At 36.7% G+C, this 22,288-nt stretch overlaps 1 protein-coding gene across 1 annotated transcript; it reads left to right on the forward strand.

Annotated features, from left to right (window-relative positions):
* Positions 1–15,313: 15,313 nt before the first annotated feature.
* LOC126188546 (piggyBac transposable element-derived protein 4-like) lies at positions 15,314–15,949 on the forward strand. Its single transcript, XM_049930146.1, has one exon. The coding sequence runs from the start codon at positions 15,314–15,316 to the stop codon at positions 15,947–15,949; it is 636 nt and encodes a 211-aa protein (XP_049786103.1).
* The last annotated feature ends 6,339 nt before the right edge of the window (positions 15,950–22,288 follow it).

Genomic DNA, 22,288 nt, shown 5'->3' on the forward strand with positions numbered 1-22,288 from the left:
GAAGGTGTGAGTCAACTACCCTGTCCAGCAAGATCTCTGGATCTGTCCCCCATTGAGCATGTTTGGGACTGGATGAAGCGTCGTCTCACGCGGTCTGCACGTCCAGCACGAACGCTGGTCCAACTGAGGCGCCAGGTGGAAATGGCATGGCAAGCCGTTCCACAGGACTACATCCAGCATCTCTACGATCGTCTCCATGGGAGAATAGCAGCCTGCATTGCTGCGAAAGGTGGATATACACTGTACTAGTGCCGACATTGTGCATGCTCTGTTGCCTGTGTCTATGTGCCTGTGGTTCTGTCAGTGTGATCATGTGATGTATCTGACCCCAGGAATGTGTCAATAAAGTTTCCCCTTCCTGGGACAATGAATTCACGGTGTTCTTATTTCAATTTCCAGGAGTGTATAAAAAAAAAGTTAATTAAAGAGTGTGCTTGAAAGGAGATAAAGAAATACTGTCAAATTTCCATGCAGTTGTAATTTCAGCAGCTTTACCATTAGAAAAGGTAATATCCAGTCAATATCCAGTCGGCTTCTTAACTATCTGACAGCAAATAATAAATTATCCAGATCTCAGTTTGGATTTCTAAAGAGTTCTCGTATTGAGAAGGCTATTTGCACATTGAGTGAAAAAGTACTTAATACATTAGACTGGTGGTTCCCAACAGGTGGTCTGCGGACTCCCAGTGCGCTGCCTCTTTGCAGCTGACAACTGACAGTCACTTTACAAAGAAACTTGCATTTACTGTGATGTGACAAGGAACCAGTCATGCTCGATGAGGGAGTCCTCGAGAAAATTTTGTTGGGAACCCCTGTATTAGACAATAAATTACAGGCTACTGCTATATTTTGTGATCTGTCACAGGGATTTGCTTATATAAATCACAATATCCTTTTAAGTGAATTAGCATATTACGGTGTAACAGAAATTTCTGCAAAATGGTTCCAAGCCTGTGTATCTGACAGTAAACAAAGCGTGTCATTAGGAAAAAGATATGTATTAAGCTATCAGGAATCATCCAACTGGGAACTAATTACATGTGGCATCACACAATATTCCATCATAGGGCACTTCTTTTTCTTATGGATATCAATGGCCTTTCATCGGTAACATTACCGGATGCCAAGTTTCTTTTGTATGCAGACGATACACACATTGTAATAAATAGCAAATCAAGTGTAGTCTTAGAAAGATGGTTAACAAAAGTTTCATGGAAATTGGTAAATGGTTCCTAGCCAATTCTTTGTCACCGAACTTAGGGGGGGGGGGGGGGGGGGGGAGACCACTACTGCAATTCAGAACTTGTAAGAGGTTTCCCACCAATATATGCCTAAAATAGGCAATTCTCTATTTGCAATGTGAATATTGTCAGGCACAGGAGATATAAACATGAAAAAGCTGACATACTATGCTTACTTTCATTCTATAATGCCGTATGGGATTATTTTGGCGGTAACTTATCAAGCCAAATTAAAGTTTTCCAGGTACAAAAACATGTAATAAGACTTATTTGGGCTATGAACTCAACGACACCCTGCAGAGGCCTGTTTAGGGAACTAGAGATATTATATATTTTTTCCAATATATTCATTCATTAATGAAATTTGTCATTAAAAATATATCTCTTTTTTTCAAACCAACAGCTCAGTTCATGGAATCAGTACTAGGAATAAGAATAATCTTCACAGTCACTTACTGTGGTCCAAAGTGGTGTCCATTATTCTGGAACACACATTTTCGATAACTTGCCAGCAGCCGTGAAAGGTTTAACTACCAATAAAGTGCAGTTTTAAGAGGGGCCTAAAGGATTTGTTAGTCGCCAACTCCTCCTACTCCACTGATGAATTTCATCGTAGAAACAACTGATGGGAGTGTGTTACTAATAATGTAAGAGGTACAATCTGACTTCTGTACAAATTCAGTGCAGCAATGCAATAAGTAGAAGTGTTGTAAAATGATTCTTCGATTTAGTGTTTATTACCTCATAAATGAAAGTATGATTAATAATTTTTTGATTCATTCCTCGTCTATGATTATAATTCCACTTGGGATCTGTGGAAGGTACATTAGCATATTTGTTTTTGCAAATATTTATTGGGTATTCTTGATCTTCTGACATGTTCTTCATCCTGGAGAGTCTCCTCACTATGGGTAAATTGTAACAAAAAGTACATCTGATCTAATCACCACTTTGGAAAATGGAATTACAAGAAGCACTGAATGAACAGATAAAGAAAGCTCCAGATCCAGGTGAAGTGCTAGCTAAACTCTGGCAGAACTGTGGAGTAAAAAAATGAACTCCTCAAAATTATTAACTGCTGTTATGATTACAAATATTGTTCCCAATGATTTTGTGGGAATTAAGACAATACTCATTCATAAAAACAGTGGATAAAACGGACTGCTGCAGAATAATAATCCTAATTCCACACGCAACAACAATGCTCACGTCCATAATGTAAAACAGAATAAAATGTAAAACAGAGCTAGAACCTGATGATCAGTTTGGTTTAAGACTAAAAAAATGGACCAGAGAAGTCATCAAGCACTGTTATAGTCAAATTTTCTTTATTGAGCTAGAAATGGCTGGAAGAAAGTTTTAAAGACCTTGCTACATACATATCTAGACTGTAAATATGGAAGATCATTGTTAAACTTGCATAGAAACTAAAATGTGAGAATAGAGATTAATAGATAAGAATGTATAGTAAAAATCAGTAAATGGGTAAGACAAGTGTGCTCATTAGCTCCCAATTTGTTTAACCTTTTATTGACAAAACTGTGATTGTCTTTAAAGGAAAAACATTTGACATTAAAGTGAGTTAAATTCCTATTCACTGCATAACATTTACAGATGATATTGCCTTAAATAGCTACTGTGAAAAACATGCAAAACATACTTTCAAAATCTTCAGCAATTATGAAAAATTTTGAACCTAAAATTGTCAAAAGTGATGATAGTAACCAAGTAAAAAATTAGGACACCCAACTTACAAACTGAAAGAAATGAAATTGAAAAAAATTAATAAATTTTAGTTTTGGGGAAGCATGGAAATCAGAAAAAATTGTAACCACTATATAGGCTTTCAATGATTGAAGACAACTTCTAGGCATTTAGTACAGAAAAAAAAGTACATCAACATGTTCATCTTGAGTGTACTCCCCTATATGAATGTAAAAGTTGGACACTGTTGAAAACAGTCAGAAAACTCTTAGAAGTGATTGAAATATGGCTATGGAGAACACTGACAGGGGTTATAAAGATGTCAATGAGAAGAAAAACCTCATAGCATAAATCCAAACTAGGAAAGCATAAGTTTTTGGATATATTGAGGCACAATAAGTTTCTAACATACATAATGTGAGAAAAAAAGGGAAATAAAAGTAAGGAGAGGCCAAGAAAGAATAAAATGAAAGGTATGATGGAAGTACCAGAGTGTCAAAAGTATCAAGAAATGAAGAGGACAGCGAAAAGAATATGGAGAATGATTTGAAGCTTCAAGGAGTACTCAGTCTTTAGAGGAAGATGATCTAGTAGCTTTATTACTTCACCCTTAGTTTTACTGTAATAGTTTATTCACTTGCTACATTGAGAATATTTGTAAATGGTCATTGTTTGCATAACTCACACATTATGAATCTGAACTACAGTCACAATCATGGAATAGTTTCCTTACCATGAAAAATTTTCCAGGTAAATTAATTAATTCATTTTCTCCAGGTATTACCAGAAGTTGCAGCCAACCTTTCAAAAGTAATGATATTTGATTTCAGTTTGCATGTGCAGCCAACCTTCCAAAAGTAATGATCCTTGCTTTCAGTTTGCATAATCTAACAGCACTTTTGTTCCAAAACAGCAGTTCAGATGTTTATGAAATTCTGTTCTCATTGTTGTTAACAAGAGAATTTTTTCTCTATTCTGTACTTGAGGTATCAACAATGGTTCTAAGAAGGCATACACATCAAAAAAAGTTTTGCATCACCTTGGTTCTGAGAGGTCCGGAACTTGTACAGGAAATTGGAATAGAGATCAACATAAACATCACTTCTGACCTTTTTATTGCTCATGGAAACCACACATCGCCTGTTGTTCCACCATACAGTGAGACCTTCAGAGGTGGTGGTCCAGATTGCTGTGCCTGTAATACCCAGTAGCACGTCCTCTTGCACTGATGAATGCCTGTATTCATCGTGGCATACTATCCACAAGTTCATCAAGGCACTGTTGTTCCAGATTGTCCCACTCCTCAATGGCGATTAGGCGTAGATGCCTCAGATTGGTTGGTGGGTCACATCGTCCGTAAAAAGCCCTTTTCAATCTATCCCAGGTATTTTCAATAGGGTTCATGTCTGTATAACATGCTGGCCACTCTAGTCAAGTGTTGTCTTTATCCTGAAGGAAGTCATTCACAACATGTGCATGATGAGGTGCGAATTGTCGTCCATGAAGATATGTTGCACTATCGGTTGAAGGATGACATTCACGTATCATACAGCCATTACGGCGTCTTCCATCACCACCAGTGGCATACGTCAGCCCCACATAATGCCACCCCAAAACAGCAGAGAACCTCCACCTTGCTGCACTCACTGGACAGTGTGTCTAAGGTGTTCAGCCTGACCGGGTTGCCTCCCAACATGTCTCAGATGATTGTCTGGTTGAAGACAATGCGACACTCATCTGCGAAGAGAACATGATGCCAATCCTGAGTGGTCCACTTGGCATGTTGTTGGGGCCATCTGTACTGTGCTGCACGGTGTCGTGGTTGCAAAGATGGACCTCACCATGGACGTCAGGAGTGAAGTTCATATCATGCAGCCTATAGCACACAGTTTGAGTCATAACATGATGACCTGTGGCTGCATGAAAAGTATTATTCAATATGATGGCATTGCTGCCAGGGTTCCTCTGAGCCATAATCTGTAAGTAGCAGTCATCCACTGCAGTAGTAGCCTTTGGGCAGCCTGAGCGAGGCATGTAATTGACAGTTCCTGTCTCTCTGCATCTCCTCCTGTCTGAACAACATTACTTTGGTTCACTCCGAGACACTTGGACACTTCCCTCGTTGAGAGCATTTCCTGACACAAAGTAACAATGCGGACATGATTGAACCACAGTATTGACCGTCTAGGCATGGTTGAACTACAGGCAACACGAGCCATGTATCTCCTTCGTGGTGGAATGGCTGGAACTGATCAGTTGTCGGACCCCCTCCGTCTAATAGGCACTGCTCATGCATGGTTGTTTACATCTTTGACTGGGTTTAGCAACATCACTGAACAGTCAAAGGGACTGTGTCTGTGATACAATATCCACAGTCAACGTCTATCTTCAGGAATTCTGGGAACCGGGGTGATGCAAAATGTTTTTTGATGTGTGTAGTTATTCATGTATTTAGTGTCCGATGAATGTTTCATTAAACATTAAATTAATCTGTTGTCTACTCCCACACTGTCTTCTTTTAATTTAGCCAAATCCAATGACTGGATGACTGGAGTGTGTAAACTATACCACTGATGCTATATTAAATCATATGCATTCCTCACACCTGCTCCATTGGTATTTTCATTAGACTTTCTCTTATCTGGTATGACCAGATAATTGGCAAATAGGCTGCAAGAAATTATTTTTGTTAGATGCCTGTAATAATCACAGTATTTCTCAGATTATGCTCTGCCTGCTGCTTGAATGTTCCTATGCTTGTAGCTGAAGTTCTTCCTCGGGAAAGGATTGCTGCATTCAAACACTTTGTTGTAAATCAGTCTGTATATTTTATGTAATGTCTCCGCCTCTGATTCCCCATTCCTGACACAGTATATGCTTTCCTACTGTCTGCACCATTTGCAATTTACCATTTATAACCGACATACACAGATTTGAAGAAGAAGAAGAAGAAGAAGAAGAAAATATGGAAGTTAAAGATTAGCATAAGACAAAACCCAGGCAGGAGTAAAAGGATGAAGAGAAGAGTTTTTAGCACTTAAATCCAGTAAATTTTGAGAAACTGGGATTGGTTGCTTTGACATTGTGAAACATTAGTCTGAAGTAGAGAGATCTGAAGAAGAATGGCGGGAAGCAAGTTTGAGAGAAGAGTAAAAGATAGGGAAGAGCAATTCATCCATCCACAAGAATGACAATCAAAGGTATAGATAATATATTACTGGGTTGGGACAGCAGAATGAACTTAGAAGAATGAAAACAGGAGAAATGTAAGCCATTGCTCATCAAAAGATAAGAAATGTAGCTAAACTCGGGCAGAACAGTGGATTAAAAAAAAAAAAAAAAACTAAGACAGATCTTGAATCTTGAAGAATGAGTAATTGGAGGTGCTGAGTGGAAAGAAATGTCAAGTTCAGTATTGAATGGTAATTGGTATAAATTCTTGTGTAAACATGATTGAAAGGATGGGGTAGTTATCTGTGTGAGGTCACCAATGTAGCCAGGCAAATAAAATAAAAAATATCTTAGCAATATTTGTAATTGCGTAAGAAAGACAACTGTATCACATAATGTCAAGCTTTCAGATCAGTGCATTGATACCACATATACTATCTGATCAAAAGTATCTGGATACCTATTAGGGGACATTGCTATGGGACATTTGCACCATTCACCTTTATGGTGACTTGAACTCTGCCATGGACACTTCCAATGAGATGTCTGAATGTCTGTAGAGGAATGGCAGCCCATTCTTCCTCAAGAGCCAAAACCAGAGAATGTAGCAATGTCAGAGACTGGAATCTGGGGCAAGCTGATGTTCTAACTCATCCAAAAGGAGTTCTTTTGGGTCTGGATCAGGAGTATGAGCAGACCACTCCATTGTAGGAATGTTATTGCCCACAAACCATTGGCTCACAGATGCTCCTTTAATGACACGGTGCATTGTAATGCTGATACAATCAGTTGTCACCTTCAAACTGTTTTTCTACAGTTTGCAGTATACAATACTGTAAAACATGTTCATATCCTTCTGCAGTTAGCATTTTCTTAAGTACCCACAGAATATAGCACAATTCAACATGCCAAATTACTTGTTTTCAGTCAGGCATTGCCCAGTTGTGTTGCTCTTTACACCACGTCAACCATTCTTTAACACAGGCAACATAAATGCGTGGATTATGAAAAGCTGCTTGAACGTTGGCTCAGGCCTGAAACTGTTAATTGTACAATGGAATCATTTCTAAAAACCTTGCAGTATTTCCTACAGTGTTATTCTGCTGCATAGTTGAAACAACCTTAGCCCTGAATGAAGACACTGATGGCTGTCAATTTACTTCCAGTGAAGAGGTGTTTGGGTACAATCATTGATCCACAGGCTACTGCAAACATTGGTCTGTGAAGGCATTTACATCTTGTTTCTCAGTGAGATAAATGTATTAACATATGGTGATAAATTTTGAAATAATAAACAGTTTACATACTTTTCTTCTCAAGTGTCTCGTTTTCATTTGACTGCCCATTACACAAATGAAAAAAACTGTAGCACACAATTTCCGGTCAGTACTTACCTTCTGGAGGTGAAATATCAGTACTGCCAATGTGCACATAGAAAAATACACAACACTCATCTAGCTTTTGGAACCAATACCTCCTTTCTTAGAAAGGGAAGGAGAGATTGTTGGATGGGGTAAGTTAAAAAGGAGGGCAGATTACGCACACCTCAAAATGAGAGGGATCCCCCCGTTTTGAGGATGAGGAAATACAAAGATGACAGGTGGGCAGGCATCAGAGGTAAAAGATATTACAAATGAAACAGTTAATATCTTTGTAGACTTGCCATTTATTTGAAATGTTTACATAGTTACAGGATGGAATGTTTACATAGTTACAGGATGGAGGAGTTTTAATTCTTAGAAATATAATCAACAAGAGAAAGAGTGAGTGCTGGAATGCATAGCAAGCTTTAGGCTAGTTATATAAAAATTCATAGCTCCTGAGTTACTTATTATCACAGTGTTATATCAAAAAGAGCAGCATATAAATATACTTATGCTATATGATCTTAAGTGTAACTGGTTAAAATAAGGCCACTTCACTGGACAGTTTTATGTAGAACAAAATCAAATAATCTGGTGAAAAAAGTAAAGACCAAGAGTCTCTTCTATTGAGATTATGATTGATTTATTGCACAAACTGAGACTTTTTTGATGAAGTGCAGTCAGATCGGAAATCTTAATTATCTTTTTCCCCAAATAGATAGCTGTAAATGGCTACTAAGCATAACTTGAAAATGTTATAAATCCCAAGTACTCATGCAAAATCAATGTAATGTTATAGGAGAAGTATTGAATTCTAGGGCACATTCAAGCTGAGGAAGAGATGGGAGGGGGAGAGGTGTAAATGAGAACTTACTTTAGGCAGGGCACCCACTGGAGTGATGTGGCAAGTGATCCGGACCATGGCATGGCACAAGACTTGCATTTAACTTATGACTTCAGATGGAACAAAAACATTCTAATAGAGTAGCAGCTGTTGAACTGACATGACATAGCTGAACTGCACAACATGGCACATCATTGCCAGATGAAAAGTGACATCTTCCACTTTTGGCACAAACCACAATTGTACTGGAGACAGTTTATGAAAGTTTCTGCTTTGGTTACATGATTGTGTCTGTATCCAGGAAAATAAGAAATGATCTTGTGGATAAACATCCATGTATTTATGATCAAAGTAGTGCTGAATGCAGCAGCAAGAATGCCCAAGATGAAGTGTGGGAAAGTATTGTGGATGAAATATCAGACATGTACAGTAGTTTTAATTCATTTAATTTATTTGTGACAGAGAAAGCCAACAGAACTAAATAGAAAGATGTAAGGTAGTTTTATATAAAGTACGTCTGCAAATCTTTTTACTGATTTGTTTGATCTCAAGTAATATCTGATCAGGGCTGAAAAAGAAATTGCAGAGCCAATTTCTCATTTACATAGTGCTGTTTATATTGATTTTCTGGCTTTTGATATGAGTTCTCAATAGGGTGGCCTACATTGTGCTGCTTGTGTGACAGAATACACCAAAATGAATCCATTTAAAATTATGGAAGAAATAGCTTAAACTATCACATCAGTTTTATTCATGTCACAATTTACTGATTATCTAATACTCAGAACTTTGACACTAATGCACCTACACACCTTCTTACCCAGGATAATCTGTAATTAAATATGCCTTTCATTAGTTAATTATCTGCAAGGATGTGGCATTTCAGGTGAGGAAAAATCAATCTGCAGTCTTATTTTAGCAAAGGTATTGGTTCTGAAGATGGGCACACACTGCCAAACAATTCATTACAAAGACATTTCTTTTAATAATTCTCATCATTGTTGTGGCCATTCTCCTTAATGCCACCTGATAAAAACAATCCAACTGCATCTAAGACAACTAAAAAGATTACAGACTGTTTATCTTGATTTAGTAGGAGCTTCAACTCTGGCATGCTTTCTGTCAAAGCTACCAATACGGCCAATAGATCCCATAATTCCTGATTAAAAATAAGCTGTTTTCTTCAAGATTTGTTGAGTTGGTATTAGTAAACATAACGAAAGTGGGGTACATATTCAACTTCTTAAACACCTCAAAAGCACCATGTCAGTTCATGCTGGTATGACAATAAGGATGTACACAACACCTGTTAGACTTTTGTTGCTTAACATTAGTTAAGTTGATTTAAGCCAGTACACCTTTTCGCCTGAAATAAACATGACTAATGCTGCATCACTACTACTGGCGTCAAGTCACCTGCATGCCATGCTACACATCACGTCACTCTGGAGATGCCCTCCCTTACAGTAAGCACAGATGAATGTAAATGAGATAGTGGTTGGGTTTTGTGTGTGGTTATCCAATAGAAATGCATGGGAGGATTGCAAAATGTGTAACGAAATACTCATACAGAGGAAAAGAAAAAGTGTAGTAGTAACTACCGAGTTTAATCATTAGCTATTACTGTCAGTTTTACAGTTTAAGGATGGGTATGGGATGTGACATTCACAGGTCTGTCTACCTGGCAGTGTACAGATTTAGAATTTGAGTGAGTGTTATACTGAAATGGAAGATTCAAACTTTAAGAAATTTTTGGTGGCTAGATTCATAAAAAAGTCAGGAAAATCAAAACAAAACTAATAAATGGAGGCTAACGGATATGTGAGCATCTTGAATAGCTTTTGTCTATTTTCAGAGCTGCAATAAAAATAAAATGAAAATGAAGGAGAGTAACCTCAATAATCTAATTTTCTCTCACTACACTTACACTTATACTAAAATTTTGTACTGTAATTTGTAGTTAACTTTTTTATCCATGTAACAAATATGATTGTTGCTCTTATGGCTACAAAAAGAAGTAATTTTTAGAAATTAACACGCAATAAAAATCTTGGTTTGTTGTAACAACTAACATAATGGAAAAAATATTCTGGATTATTGCGTTTTATATACCAGCAATTTATATTTGGTTTCCTGGTCCCTATTTTTTATGTACGAATGTTGCTCTGAGTCAAAATTGTTTTATTTTGTAACAGTTTTATTTCCTTACTGGAAAATGTAAAGAACATCATGAAAACATGTGCCTAATGTTTTCATATAATACACGTAGAGTAACCAGCTCCAAGATTTAAAAGCACATAACATTATTGTAGTAAGTATAAAGAATATTACAATTACAGATACTACAAGATGGAAAAAAAAACTACGGATAATAACCACTCACTTGCAGCTAACTGATGCATAGTGTAGAGAACCATATAATAGCATGGAGACATTACTAGCTTTTGAGCTACAACTGTTTTTCTAGTTTAAGTACACATCTCCAACGCCATGGTGAAACTGTCACAGGGGAGGGGATTGGAGATGGGAGGTGTAGGGTGTTTGCGTGTGTCTGGTTGGTCATGTGAGTGTATGTACTTAAACTGGAAAAATGACAGTAGCTCGTAAGCTGATAACTTGTGTGCTGTTTTTTTTTTTCCATGCCACACATCAATCAGCTATCTGCGAGTGATTGCCTTTTATTGCTTTTGTTTACTGAACTGTAAATAATTACACTGAAACTGTTGATACACTTTTCATTCATACAGAAAAACAAAATGTCATCATAACAGCATGTGACAGAAAGCTCTTAACATAGTCATTTTTAGATAATATTAGTAAAAGTTATGTTCTTGAACAGTTTATTGAAAAGAGAGAGGAGAAGAGAGAGAGAGAGAGAGAGAGAGAGAGAGAGAGAGAGAGATGAGAAAGTGGCAATAGCTGTCACCCTGTTATGTTCATATGATGTCGGTCAGCAAGAATGAATTTAAGATTAATGATGAGATTATTGACAGTATAATGTAAATGCATACATAAAAAATGTACTCACCTAGTGGCGGCAGGGGAGCGCACACAAAAAAGGATTTAACTTTTACAAGCTTTTGGAGCCAGTGGCTCCTCCTCCAGCCAGAAGCTTGTAAAAGTTAAACCCTTTTGTGTGCGTGTTCCTTGGCTGCCACTCGGTGAGTAGATTTTTTATCTATCCATTTACTTTTTATTATCACAAATGACAATCTGTATAAGCCATTCCAAATTTTATTACAATATTATGAAAAAAGGCAATCTTAGTACTAGTTAGCTAAGGCACATTTTTTAACCACCAAAATGAAAATAATACAATTCTAAATAGATTTAAACACTTATTAGCAGTAAGATGAGGGTTTAATGCCCAGTATACTTGTAATTCACAATAATGGTGCACATTTATGTAGCAGATATTCACATAACACAATAAAGAATTGTAAGGTTTAATGGAAAATAACCCATGGAAAATGGCTGAAGGTACTTTGTACTGCCCTTCAATTCAGTGTGGATATACAGTAGCTGTGGCACAATAAAGGTATTTCATGGCCTAATGTGCAAATAAATGCCCTACTATGAAAATGTTACAGAAGGCCACAGTTGATGCTATCAAATGGCACAAATTTAAAAAAACACTGACAAAAAATATGGCTCTATATTTCACAGTAGCAAATATTTCAATACTACAAACTGGCTTATGAAATGAAATCTCACAGTGAACAAGCCAGCTTGCTCTTTAGGCCCTTACAATCACGATATCAGTAAGTGGTTACACAAATTATACAAAAAATTATTCATATAATCAGAGTTCCTACTGTCTTATAAACTGGTAGAAAAATTTACATACACAGCATATAAAATACTTGTAAACAGTAACAATAAATATTGAGACAAAATGCCAAATATTAGCATTTAACTTCATATAATGCACCTCTTAATATGCAGGCTGTCTTAATAACATTGAAATTTTCAACTTTATACATTTGTCTACCACCAAATTCAGCTACAAGTCTATAAAACGGATGTGCCTGCAGTAGAAAATGTAGAAATATGATTCTGTGCTATGCTGACAATATTTAGAATGAGATTTCTATAAGATCTCTTTAATTTGTGCTTTTCCAATTAATGTCACCAGCTTATTTGCAAGTATTATTGGTGTACTTATGATACCTTATTTCAGAAAATTTAAAAACAATCATTACACACATTTTCAGGGTACTATTTGTACCTGAAATTTGGCACTAATCAGTAAAAAAAAGCTCCTTTATCAGAACTCAACAACAGGGAAATCACATATGTATTCATTCTCATCCTCCTAAAAAGATCTACATTTGTTTGGAATAATGAGTAAGCAGAGTTGTTTCACGTACTATAATGGGCATATTCTTTTTGTATTTCATTGAAAGTAATTGTGATGTTATTTCCAACTTATTTGTTATAATACCTTTAAAAACAGTCCTTTGCATGGCATAATTGCAAGTAATTTATTTAAAAAGGTCATTCAGCAACATATAAAACTTTACTTCAAACTTTTGCATTGGAAACTGCAGTGGAGTGGAAAAAAGGCTTTTCCCTAGTTATTGCTATATGCTCAAACAAAACTATCTTACAAGACACCACGTGTACCTGTGTTTGGTACTGTAAAATTGAAGGATGGCATTTTGAATCACTGGCCAACTCACATACAAATATCCCATTGCTTTTAAAAACTCTATAGTTTTGTGGTGCATATCATATACATACACCTAGAAGTAGAAGTATTATCATTATGCCAGTCTTTCAGTAAGGTGCCTCTTCAGCACTCAGTGCATCTGTGTGTAGTCCATAATGTTCAGTTACCTGTTAAGCCAGCTTTACACAGAATTGATGTCACTTTTTTATAATCTGCTACTCTATATGTACATGTACATGTTCTGTTGTGCCAGATGATGATAATGATGATGATGTAATAAAATCATAAATCTTAATATTAGAAAAAAAACACACTCCATTTATGCAAAATGCAATGTAATGGATATTAGTAGACTAGAGAAAAATTTGCACATTGCATGTGATGGCATCAAAATTACCAAGGGGAAAAGATTTTGTTTGTCAGGAGATAAACAAAATTATGAATGAAATGTTTCAACACAATTCCTTGTGCTAAAAGACATGCTTGTGTACCTCCCCCCTTTTTTTATATGGAGGAAACAATGTTTTAGAAGAAGGAGGGATAGAACTGATGTAAAGAGGAAACTGCAGCACACTAATTCATTCAGACAGTTGTGCTGCTCTAAGTCACCCGGTGAAAATAAATAACCATGCAAGACCCAGTGAAATCAAAATACCTTTCTGTACTAATAACAATATTCTCCTTCTTCATATAAATGTGCAGAAGTAAAATCAATGAATTACAATCCTGTTGACTGTAGTGTTACATGTATTAATTAAGAATGGAGGAAAGACTCTGAAACAGACGTGTGTTCCTATTGGATACTTGCTAGTTACTAGCTACTGCAGAGCAAGCATTTTACTTGGTGGGGTCTCAATCTACACTAAAAGTGACCTTGATTTACACAACTCAGTAACAAACCTTAGTCTTATATGCCTTGAACGTGCATTCAAAGTAACCAGTATGGTGAAAGCACACACAAAACATTGTAATTGTCTCAGTTTATTGAACCCCAAGTTCTTTATGAGATAGTATTTACAGAAAAAAATTAATACTTTAATTTTACAGCTGTCCAAATGTAAGCAACAAAAAATTATAATTGCAGTTGATATTAACACAGATATAAAGCTAAAGATAAAAACTGTGAATCACATGGTCAATTCCCTGAGGTCACCGAATTACTACTGTCTCAATGAAAAGCCTACTAGACTAAATGCATCTTGATAACATAATTAGTCGAGTACACACAGACTCTCTTGAATGTGACGTCACAGAATTAGGAATAGTAGATCTTGCAGAGCTATGGGTTAAAACAGAAAGTTCGGCAGGAGGTATGGAAGTCTATGAGAATCTACTGTGAACTATATGTTAACCCTTTAATGCATACTGTAGCTGATAAGCTACAGACCTCATTTCTTCGATTTATTCCATATGGAGAAACATTTTCGATCAAATTCGTTATGTAGCTAAGTGTATACACTCCGCTGCAGTTTCTAGTAGTTCTTCATAGCGATCATAGATGGCAGGACGAGCTGAAGCAGTTCGACAGTGAGCTGTGTGGACATACTGCCAAGTGTGTGTTTTGGCGGAAAGTTGAGGTGTGTTTTTGGTGTTTGTGCACTGATTTCTGGGTTTGAAAATTACTTTTTCATTTTGAAAACGTAAGTAGATATGGTGTAAACAGTTAATTCGAGTGTCTTTGCGATAGATTTGAAATGAGGCCTGTTTTTGTGTATGTAGCTTATGAGCTACATTTTTCATTTACTGCATTTCAGGTGCTGACGTAAAAATGTCTCGAAAGAGTCAAGAAGAAATGCTTATGGAATAGTTAGAGATTCCACTAAGCAGTGATGACGATCTTGAGTGTTTCTCTGACGATTCCATTCAAGATGAGACATATGTTGCTCCAGAATCTGTTGATTGTGATAGTGACAGTAGTGACGAAGAAAGTCAAGTACCAGTAATTAGGACTGAAGATGTTTCTGGAACAAGACAATCTGATGTTATAATGAAGGAATCGACGTCACAGTTGTCTGATAATGCTCTGAAACTGCCATGCAGCAGCAAAAATGTTACCAAAAACAGCAGGAGTGTGGTTTGGAAAGATAAACAGTTGATTATTCCCGAACTGCAGTCAAAATTTCATGGCAATACTTCGTTACCAGAAGAAGTAATAAACTTAAATACTCCATACCAATTCTTCAAACATATATTTCCATCTAAATTGTTTGATCTAATTGTCGAAGAGTCTCATAGATACGGTGTGCAGTGTAATCCTGATAGACCAATAGATTTATCCTGTGATGACATAAAAAAATTTATAGGCATCTGTCTCGTAATGTCAATAGTTCATGTACCTAATACGAGGGATTACTGGGGAGAAGTTACTGGTACTCATCTGATCAAGACAACAATGACAGTGAATCAGTATGAGCAAATACGTAAGTTTCTTCACTTCAATGACAACAGTGCAATGATACCCAGGGGTGAAAAAGGTCATGATAGACTCTTCAAGATAAGACCCATAATAGAATTGATGAGATCTCGGTTTCAAACAATACCTGTTGAGGAGTGTGTTTCTGTTGATGAACAGATATGTTCAACAAAGGCTAGAAGTTATTTGAAACAATACATGCCAAACAAGCCTCATAAATATGGATACAAATTATTTGTTATTAGTGGCATATCTGGTTATGCCTACGATTTTGAGATTTTCACTGGAGATGAAAATGAACCAGAAAAAAGAGTGACTGGGGAGGAAGACTTGGGAGCAAGTGCAAATGTTGTAGTTCGACTCAGTAGGATACTACCAAGAAATATGAACCACAAACTGTACTGTGACAATTATTACACAAGTCTGCCACTGCTTGTATGGTTACATAAACAAGGAATTTACTCACTTGGGACAGTCAGAAGAAACAGAGTGCCAGACTGCAAGCTTCCTTCAGAAGCTGAGCTGAAGAAAATGGCATGAGGTGCATCAGTAGAGCGCGTCGCAACAGTGGATGGTGTCGACATATCAAATGTAGTGTGGAAAGATAACAAGAGTGTGATGTTGCTTTCTACACTTGCTGGACAGCAGCCTATTCATGAAGCAGGGAGGTATGACAAAAAAACAAAGTCAAGAATAACAATACCTTGTCCACAAATAATTAAGCTCTACAATAAACATATGGGAGGTGTTGACCTTCTTGACAGCATAATGGGTCGACATAAAATTCTTGTGAAAAGTCGAAAATGGTATATAAGATTGTTTTACCATCTCCTGGACATGGGAGTAGTCAATTCCTGGCTGTTGTATAGGAGAGTAGCAGAAACCAAAGGGATTAGGAGAACTATGAAACTCTCCGAATTTCGAATGGAAATTGCTCACTGTTTGTGTCGCTCAGGTCAAACTTCAGCAAAACGTGGAAGGCCAAGTAATGAACTCGAAAACCAAATACAAGCTAAGAAGACAAAGGGGCCCACAGCACATGTACCTCCACAAGATGTAAGGCTGGATCAAGTAGGTCACCTGCCTTCGTACTTGCAAGTGAGACAGAGGTGCAAAATGCCAGGATGCAAGGGATTTTCCTGGGTTCAGTGTAATAAATGTGCAGTTGCATTGTGTTTGCACAAACAAAAGAACTGTTTTCAAACTTTTCATGTAAAGTGATTATCACATGCTTGGGTACAAACCTGTTGGAACTAGATACCTTATTGTTCATATATAAAAGTGTATAAAATATACAATAAATGCTCAATATTTACAACATTAATGTCCTATTTATTATTTTAGGATTTTTCCCTTCCCATACAAAGTATTTAATCATAATCAACAATTAAATTACGAGAGATTTGGTCAAAATTGAGGGAGCAAAATAAGCACATTTATTGTGGCTCGTAAGGTGTTAACTCAAAATGTAGCTGATCAGCTACAAAGCGATTTTCAACAATAGTGCTTTGTTAATTTAATTTAAAAAATTTTTCAATATTTTTTTCGAAATGTAGGCACTATAAACTAAACATGGTAATTTTTACAGCTTGAAATAAAAAATCATGCATTTAAGGGTTAAACCAGTTGTGTTGGTCTGATATAATGGATATCACTAAAACATCTGATAAATGCTTTTCTGTTTTCCAAATAGAGATTATGCACATAATAGAAAAGAACTAACTGCTCCACTACAACAAAATGATATAGTACCTGTATTATACAAAAGCAGCATGACATGAACAAACTGAACATCCCACAATTTAACAAACTAAGGATACTACTAACCATTCTGAAAGATAAGTTTCATAAAAGTGGCAGAAACAAAGAAAAGTACATAAATACGAGAAAATTCTACTGATCCCAAATCAAAATTGCTAAGTGCAATGCAAATGCTGAGTATATTTTAAATTCTAAAACTACATGTAAAGCAGCTTGGAATGTCATTAAAATGGAAATTAATAATTTTAATAGTGAAAATAGTAACCCCACTATGATACTGCACTTAATAATTCTACCTTAGCTAAAGAAACCCTGCTCACTCGTGCAAAATGGACAAGAAGTGAGAAATTTAATTGGAGTTTTAACACTTCAAATGATATTTACAAATTGATAAACAAGCTAAGAAATTCAAAACAGAAAACTATTTTGGTCTCAGTAATTTCATTATAAAATAAATAGCAAAGAAAATCAAAATGCCACTTCTCTAACTGTCAAAAAGAGTACTAAATGAAGGAATTTTCCCAAAATGTCTTCACCATTACACAGCTTATGTAATAAAAATTCTCAATAACTATGCACCCATTTCAGTAGTACCAGACATATCCAAAATAATAGAAAATTGCATTCATAAACAGATATGGAGCTATACTGAAGGGTACAAAATTTTAAATGAACAACTGTTTGGGTTCAGGTCTCACTGTAAAAACAATTGAAGCTTTGGCAAATAATGTTTATGAAGAAGACTACAAAAGGCTGTGCATGCCCAGAACATTTACTTTGGCAGAGCATTTGACTCAGCGTCACAGGACATAATGATCAAAACTGAAGAATAGCACCACAATTAAGATAAATCACTTGATTTATTCAAATCTTATTTAAGCATTACATTATAGCTTGTATAAGCAAATAAGAAGAGATCAGCAATACTTGCAATAAAAACTATGTTCTTGGACCTTTCCTGCTCAACGCCTACATTAACGACTTTTTGAATTATATACCATAAGAATGTACTTTACATTGATGATAACAACACTAATAAGGAGAGCATTTCAAAGTGTACTAGATAACAAAAGAAAAATGATCCAAATGCCTAGTCGCTGACGTCAGGCCAATACACTGTACTTTAAGCAGACAAAAACAGCATAAATAATTTTTAACCTCAAGGGAACTGAAAAGGAAACAGTGAAATTATTGCGGCTGGTCGTAGATCAGAAACTCTCTTGGAAAGGACACATCAATTATTTGCTTATGAACATTTTTATTGTATAAATTAAGAAACAGTATGAACAAATAGTTGATCCTCCAATCATAATTTGTTTTCTTCTGTCGCTATCTGCAGTATGGAATATTGCTTTGGAGTAATTCACAAGAGCTAAATGCATATTCAGATAACAGAAAAAAGTGATCAGATTTTTATTAGTAGTATCAGCATGTCATAATGACAGTTCCTAGCCTGTACGTACATAACTTTTAGTATATGCCACAGGAAATCTGGAAAAATTTAACATGAGATTTGATGAGCGTGTATACGATACCAGAAACTGTCAGTTGTTGGATTTGCCTTCCTCAAAACTTACTATAGTCCATAATAACTGTAAGTACTTAAGCATAAAATTCTTCATTAAGTTACCACACTCATTTAATACAGTACTACTAATTAAATGTGTCACGTTCACAGAAAAAGTCTCATATTAAAATTATTGACAAAATAAGAATACATTCAAAGTCTTGTGCATGGCAAAAGAACCCACAGTGCAGCGAGTTGACTGGCCAGACATCAGTACAGCAGCCAGGTTTGATAAACGTAAAGATATAAGCTACAATCACAAAGAGTACCCAGGACATTACAGGACAGTGGTCCATTGATAGGCATCACATCAAAGTGCACTCAGCACACTTAACTCTAGTGTAATGGTGAGGCCAGCACTTCTTGCTAAACAGAGAAGTGTGGGAAAAGAGGGAGAAAGAGGGAGGGCCCTTGGCGGGGCAGCGCTACTTCGTTTAAAGCCAATGAATGACTTAGGATGCAATGTGTGACCCTATTAAGAGAGGCACCTCTTTCCCTCCACCCAACCTCTGAAGAACTGCTGAAGAAAAAGCATAAGCAGGTCAATAAGGTAACAAGAGAGCTTCGACATTACCTTGTGGCAACAGCCGGTGGGCTCGAAGGGAAAATGTGAACAAAACAATGAATTCCATTGAACTGAAGAATTCCTAGAAATTAATCATTATAATACAGGGTGTACATTAAGTTCAGGAACACTTTCAATTATTTATTGCACAAGAACCAAACATTGTACAGATATCATACATATGCGATTTTGAAGAGAAACCCTGAAAGTTTTTTTTCATGTATACTGCCACAGCATAGTTGGTAATTTGCTGATAGTCAGCACTAGTCGCAAACATGGCGAGTTCAGGTGTGGAAAGCTCTTTCTGTGTGTTGGATTTCGACAAAAACAAGTGTGCTACAGCTGCTCAATGGATGTTTCGAACCAAGTATGATAAGAAGCCACAAACAAGGAAGGCCATTTACCACTGACACAACAAATTTGTTATGACCGGTTCCTGTGCCCGGCAAAGACAAGTGGATGTCCCAGTGTGAGTGAAGTGAATGTGGAGTGCGTATGAGAGACATTCATAAGGAGTCCAAATAAATCGGTGCGTCGTGCATCCCATGAACTCGAAATGGCTCCAAAGAAGCTCAATGATGATGACAAAGACAAGCATTCTGAATTTTGTTCATAGTTGCAGCAACTGAATGAGGTTGGGGATGGCATTGTCGATTGCTTAATTTTTAGTGATGAAGCCACTTTTCACACTAATGGGAAAGTAAACAGGCATAGTTGTCAAATCTGGGGTAAAAAGCATCCACGCAAATGCACTGAATTTGAGCATGATTCCCCAACGGTAAGCGTTTTTTGTGCCTTGTCACGTCGAAAACTGTATGGGCCATTCTTTTTCGCCGAGAGCACTGTCACTGGATATTCCTATTTGGACATGTTGCAGCAATGGCTGATGCCTCAAATGCAATTGGACTCTCCGTTCATCTTTCAGCAGGATGGTGCTCCACCCCATATTCATCGTTAAGTTTGTGGGTACCCAAACAAGGAGCTGCCACAGTGATGGATAAGCCGTGCTACAGAAGGGGACAGCTGTTTCATGAAATGGCCTCTCTGATCACCAAATCTCACTCAGTGTGAATTTTTTCTGTGGGGACATATTAAAAATCTGGTGTATTTACCGCCTCTACCATGAAAAGTAGCAGAGCTCTGGAAGAGAATATGGGAAGCAACTGCTACAGTCGACAATGCCATGCTGGGACGGGTATGGCCAAAATTCGATTACTGTTATTCACGTCTGCCTGGTCACTCATGGTTGCATATCAACTGTTTGTAAAAAGAGAGAGAGAGAGAGAGAGAGAGAGAGAGAGAGAGAGAGAAACCTTTTCACAGTTTCTCTTCAAAATGCAATATGTATGACATCTGTACAAAGTTTAGTTCTTGTGCAATAAATAGCTGAAAGTGTTTCCGGACTTTACGTACACCCTGTATATGCTTTTTCTAGGTGATAAAGAAAACCTTTTAGTTCTCAAATGTATGTAATTGATTGTTGCAAACACTTGACTAAAGCCAATCGTATGAAAAATAATGAAAGACAAATAAAGATTCTGAAAAATGTTCCATGTATACCCCATCAAGACAGTACAATATTGAAAATAAGGTGACTTGTTTGTGGCTAGGGCGTGAAATTGTGAGATGATGGTACCATCTGATAGCCACAGTATAAGACAATGATCTCTGCCTCTATTCCAGAGAGAATATTTCAGGCACTGAAATTAAAGCAAAGCTAACCATCAAAATGGACCACTATTATTACAGTTGCACGAGATGGTTGTCATGATATTGGTTGCCACACTTTCACTGACTGTTCCATTCTTCCCTGAGAAGATATTCAATGAGTTGTGGGTGATGAATTTTTTGCAGGAGGGTTGGATGTATTATGTTTTGGCTATGAATCCAGGGCAAAAAGACATAAAACATTTCTACTATTCAGCATAAGCCAATATTTAACAAATATGTATTCAGATGTTAAGAATATGGTTATCACAAGCAGACGAACACCAGCAAAATAAGTGACGGTGAACTGTTATTTTCAAACTGTTAAAGCTTAAATATTTCTGAAGGAAGGTAAACTGTGCACCACAGAAGACTACAGCATCTTGACTGCATAAAAGTAATAGCTCTGTGATGTACATATAAAAAAAGAAAAAAATCTCATTTATATTACATATACTCTTATATTAATGTTATCTGGTTTTCCTGTGCAGTCAAACAAGAAGTAGAATGCCCAGAAGTTGGCAATTTCCTTCACAGCTGCTAATTACTGTGAATTTTTATTAGGAGACAAAGATAGTTAATAACATTTTCTCCCTATGCATAAAATCATAGTAGTATTCATATCATTGACTATACAAGGTCTGTTCAAAAAGGTCTGGAACATCCATAATTTCACAGTAATGGTGTGTGAGAGCAATGTGCGGTAGACATCACTACACATGCTTGTGTTTAATGTGTAACTGCTGGAAGTTTCATTTTATATGTCTGTTAATTATTATTCAGACCTGTATTAAGCAGAACATTGTGTTGTACAATTTGCGAATTTTGAAATGTAGGAGTTAGAGGAGTAAAGCGTCTGCATTATATTTTGTGTGAAATTCAAGAGAACCTTTACAGAGACACACCAAATGATGCAGGAAGCCTGCGGTGATGAGTGCTTAAGCTGTATTTTAAGTTATGAATGGTTCATACAGTTTAAAAGTCACTGGATGGAAGTTAAAGATGACCTCGTTCAGGACGCTCTTTGATGCCTACTGATGATGCTCATTTCAGGAAGGTCAACAAAATAGTGTATGGCAATCTAAGACTAACTGTCTAAGAGATTGCAGAAGAATGTAACATTTCAGTTGGATCATATCATGGAATCTTGACAAAGCTTCTTGGAATGCACTGTGTTGCTGCCAAGTTTGTCCCATGACTCATGAGTCAAGACCAGAAAGACTTTCACCTCGCAATCTGTGAAGAGCTTTTGGTTCATGAGAGTGAGAACGAGATGTTC

Source organism: Schistocerca cancellata, chromosome 5 (genome assembly GCF_023864275.1).
Source record: "Schistocerca cancellata isolate TAMUIC-IGC-003103 chromosome 5, iqSchCanc2.1, whole genome shotgun sequence".
Classification (NCBI taxonomy): domain Eukaryota; kingdom Metazoa; phylum Arthropoda; class Insecta; order Orthoptera; family Acrididae; genus Schistocerca; species Schistocerca cancellata.

What these genes read in the sequence shown, in the direction of transcription:
- LOC126188546 (XM_049930146.1), top strand. Translation starts at nt 15,314, where the DNA reads ATGTCAATAGTTCATGTACCTAATACGAGGGATTACTGGGGAGAAGTT.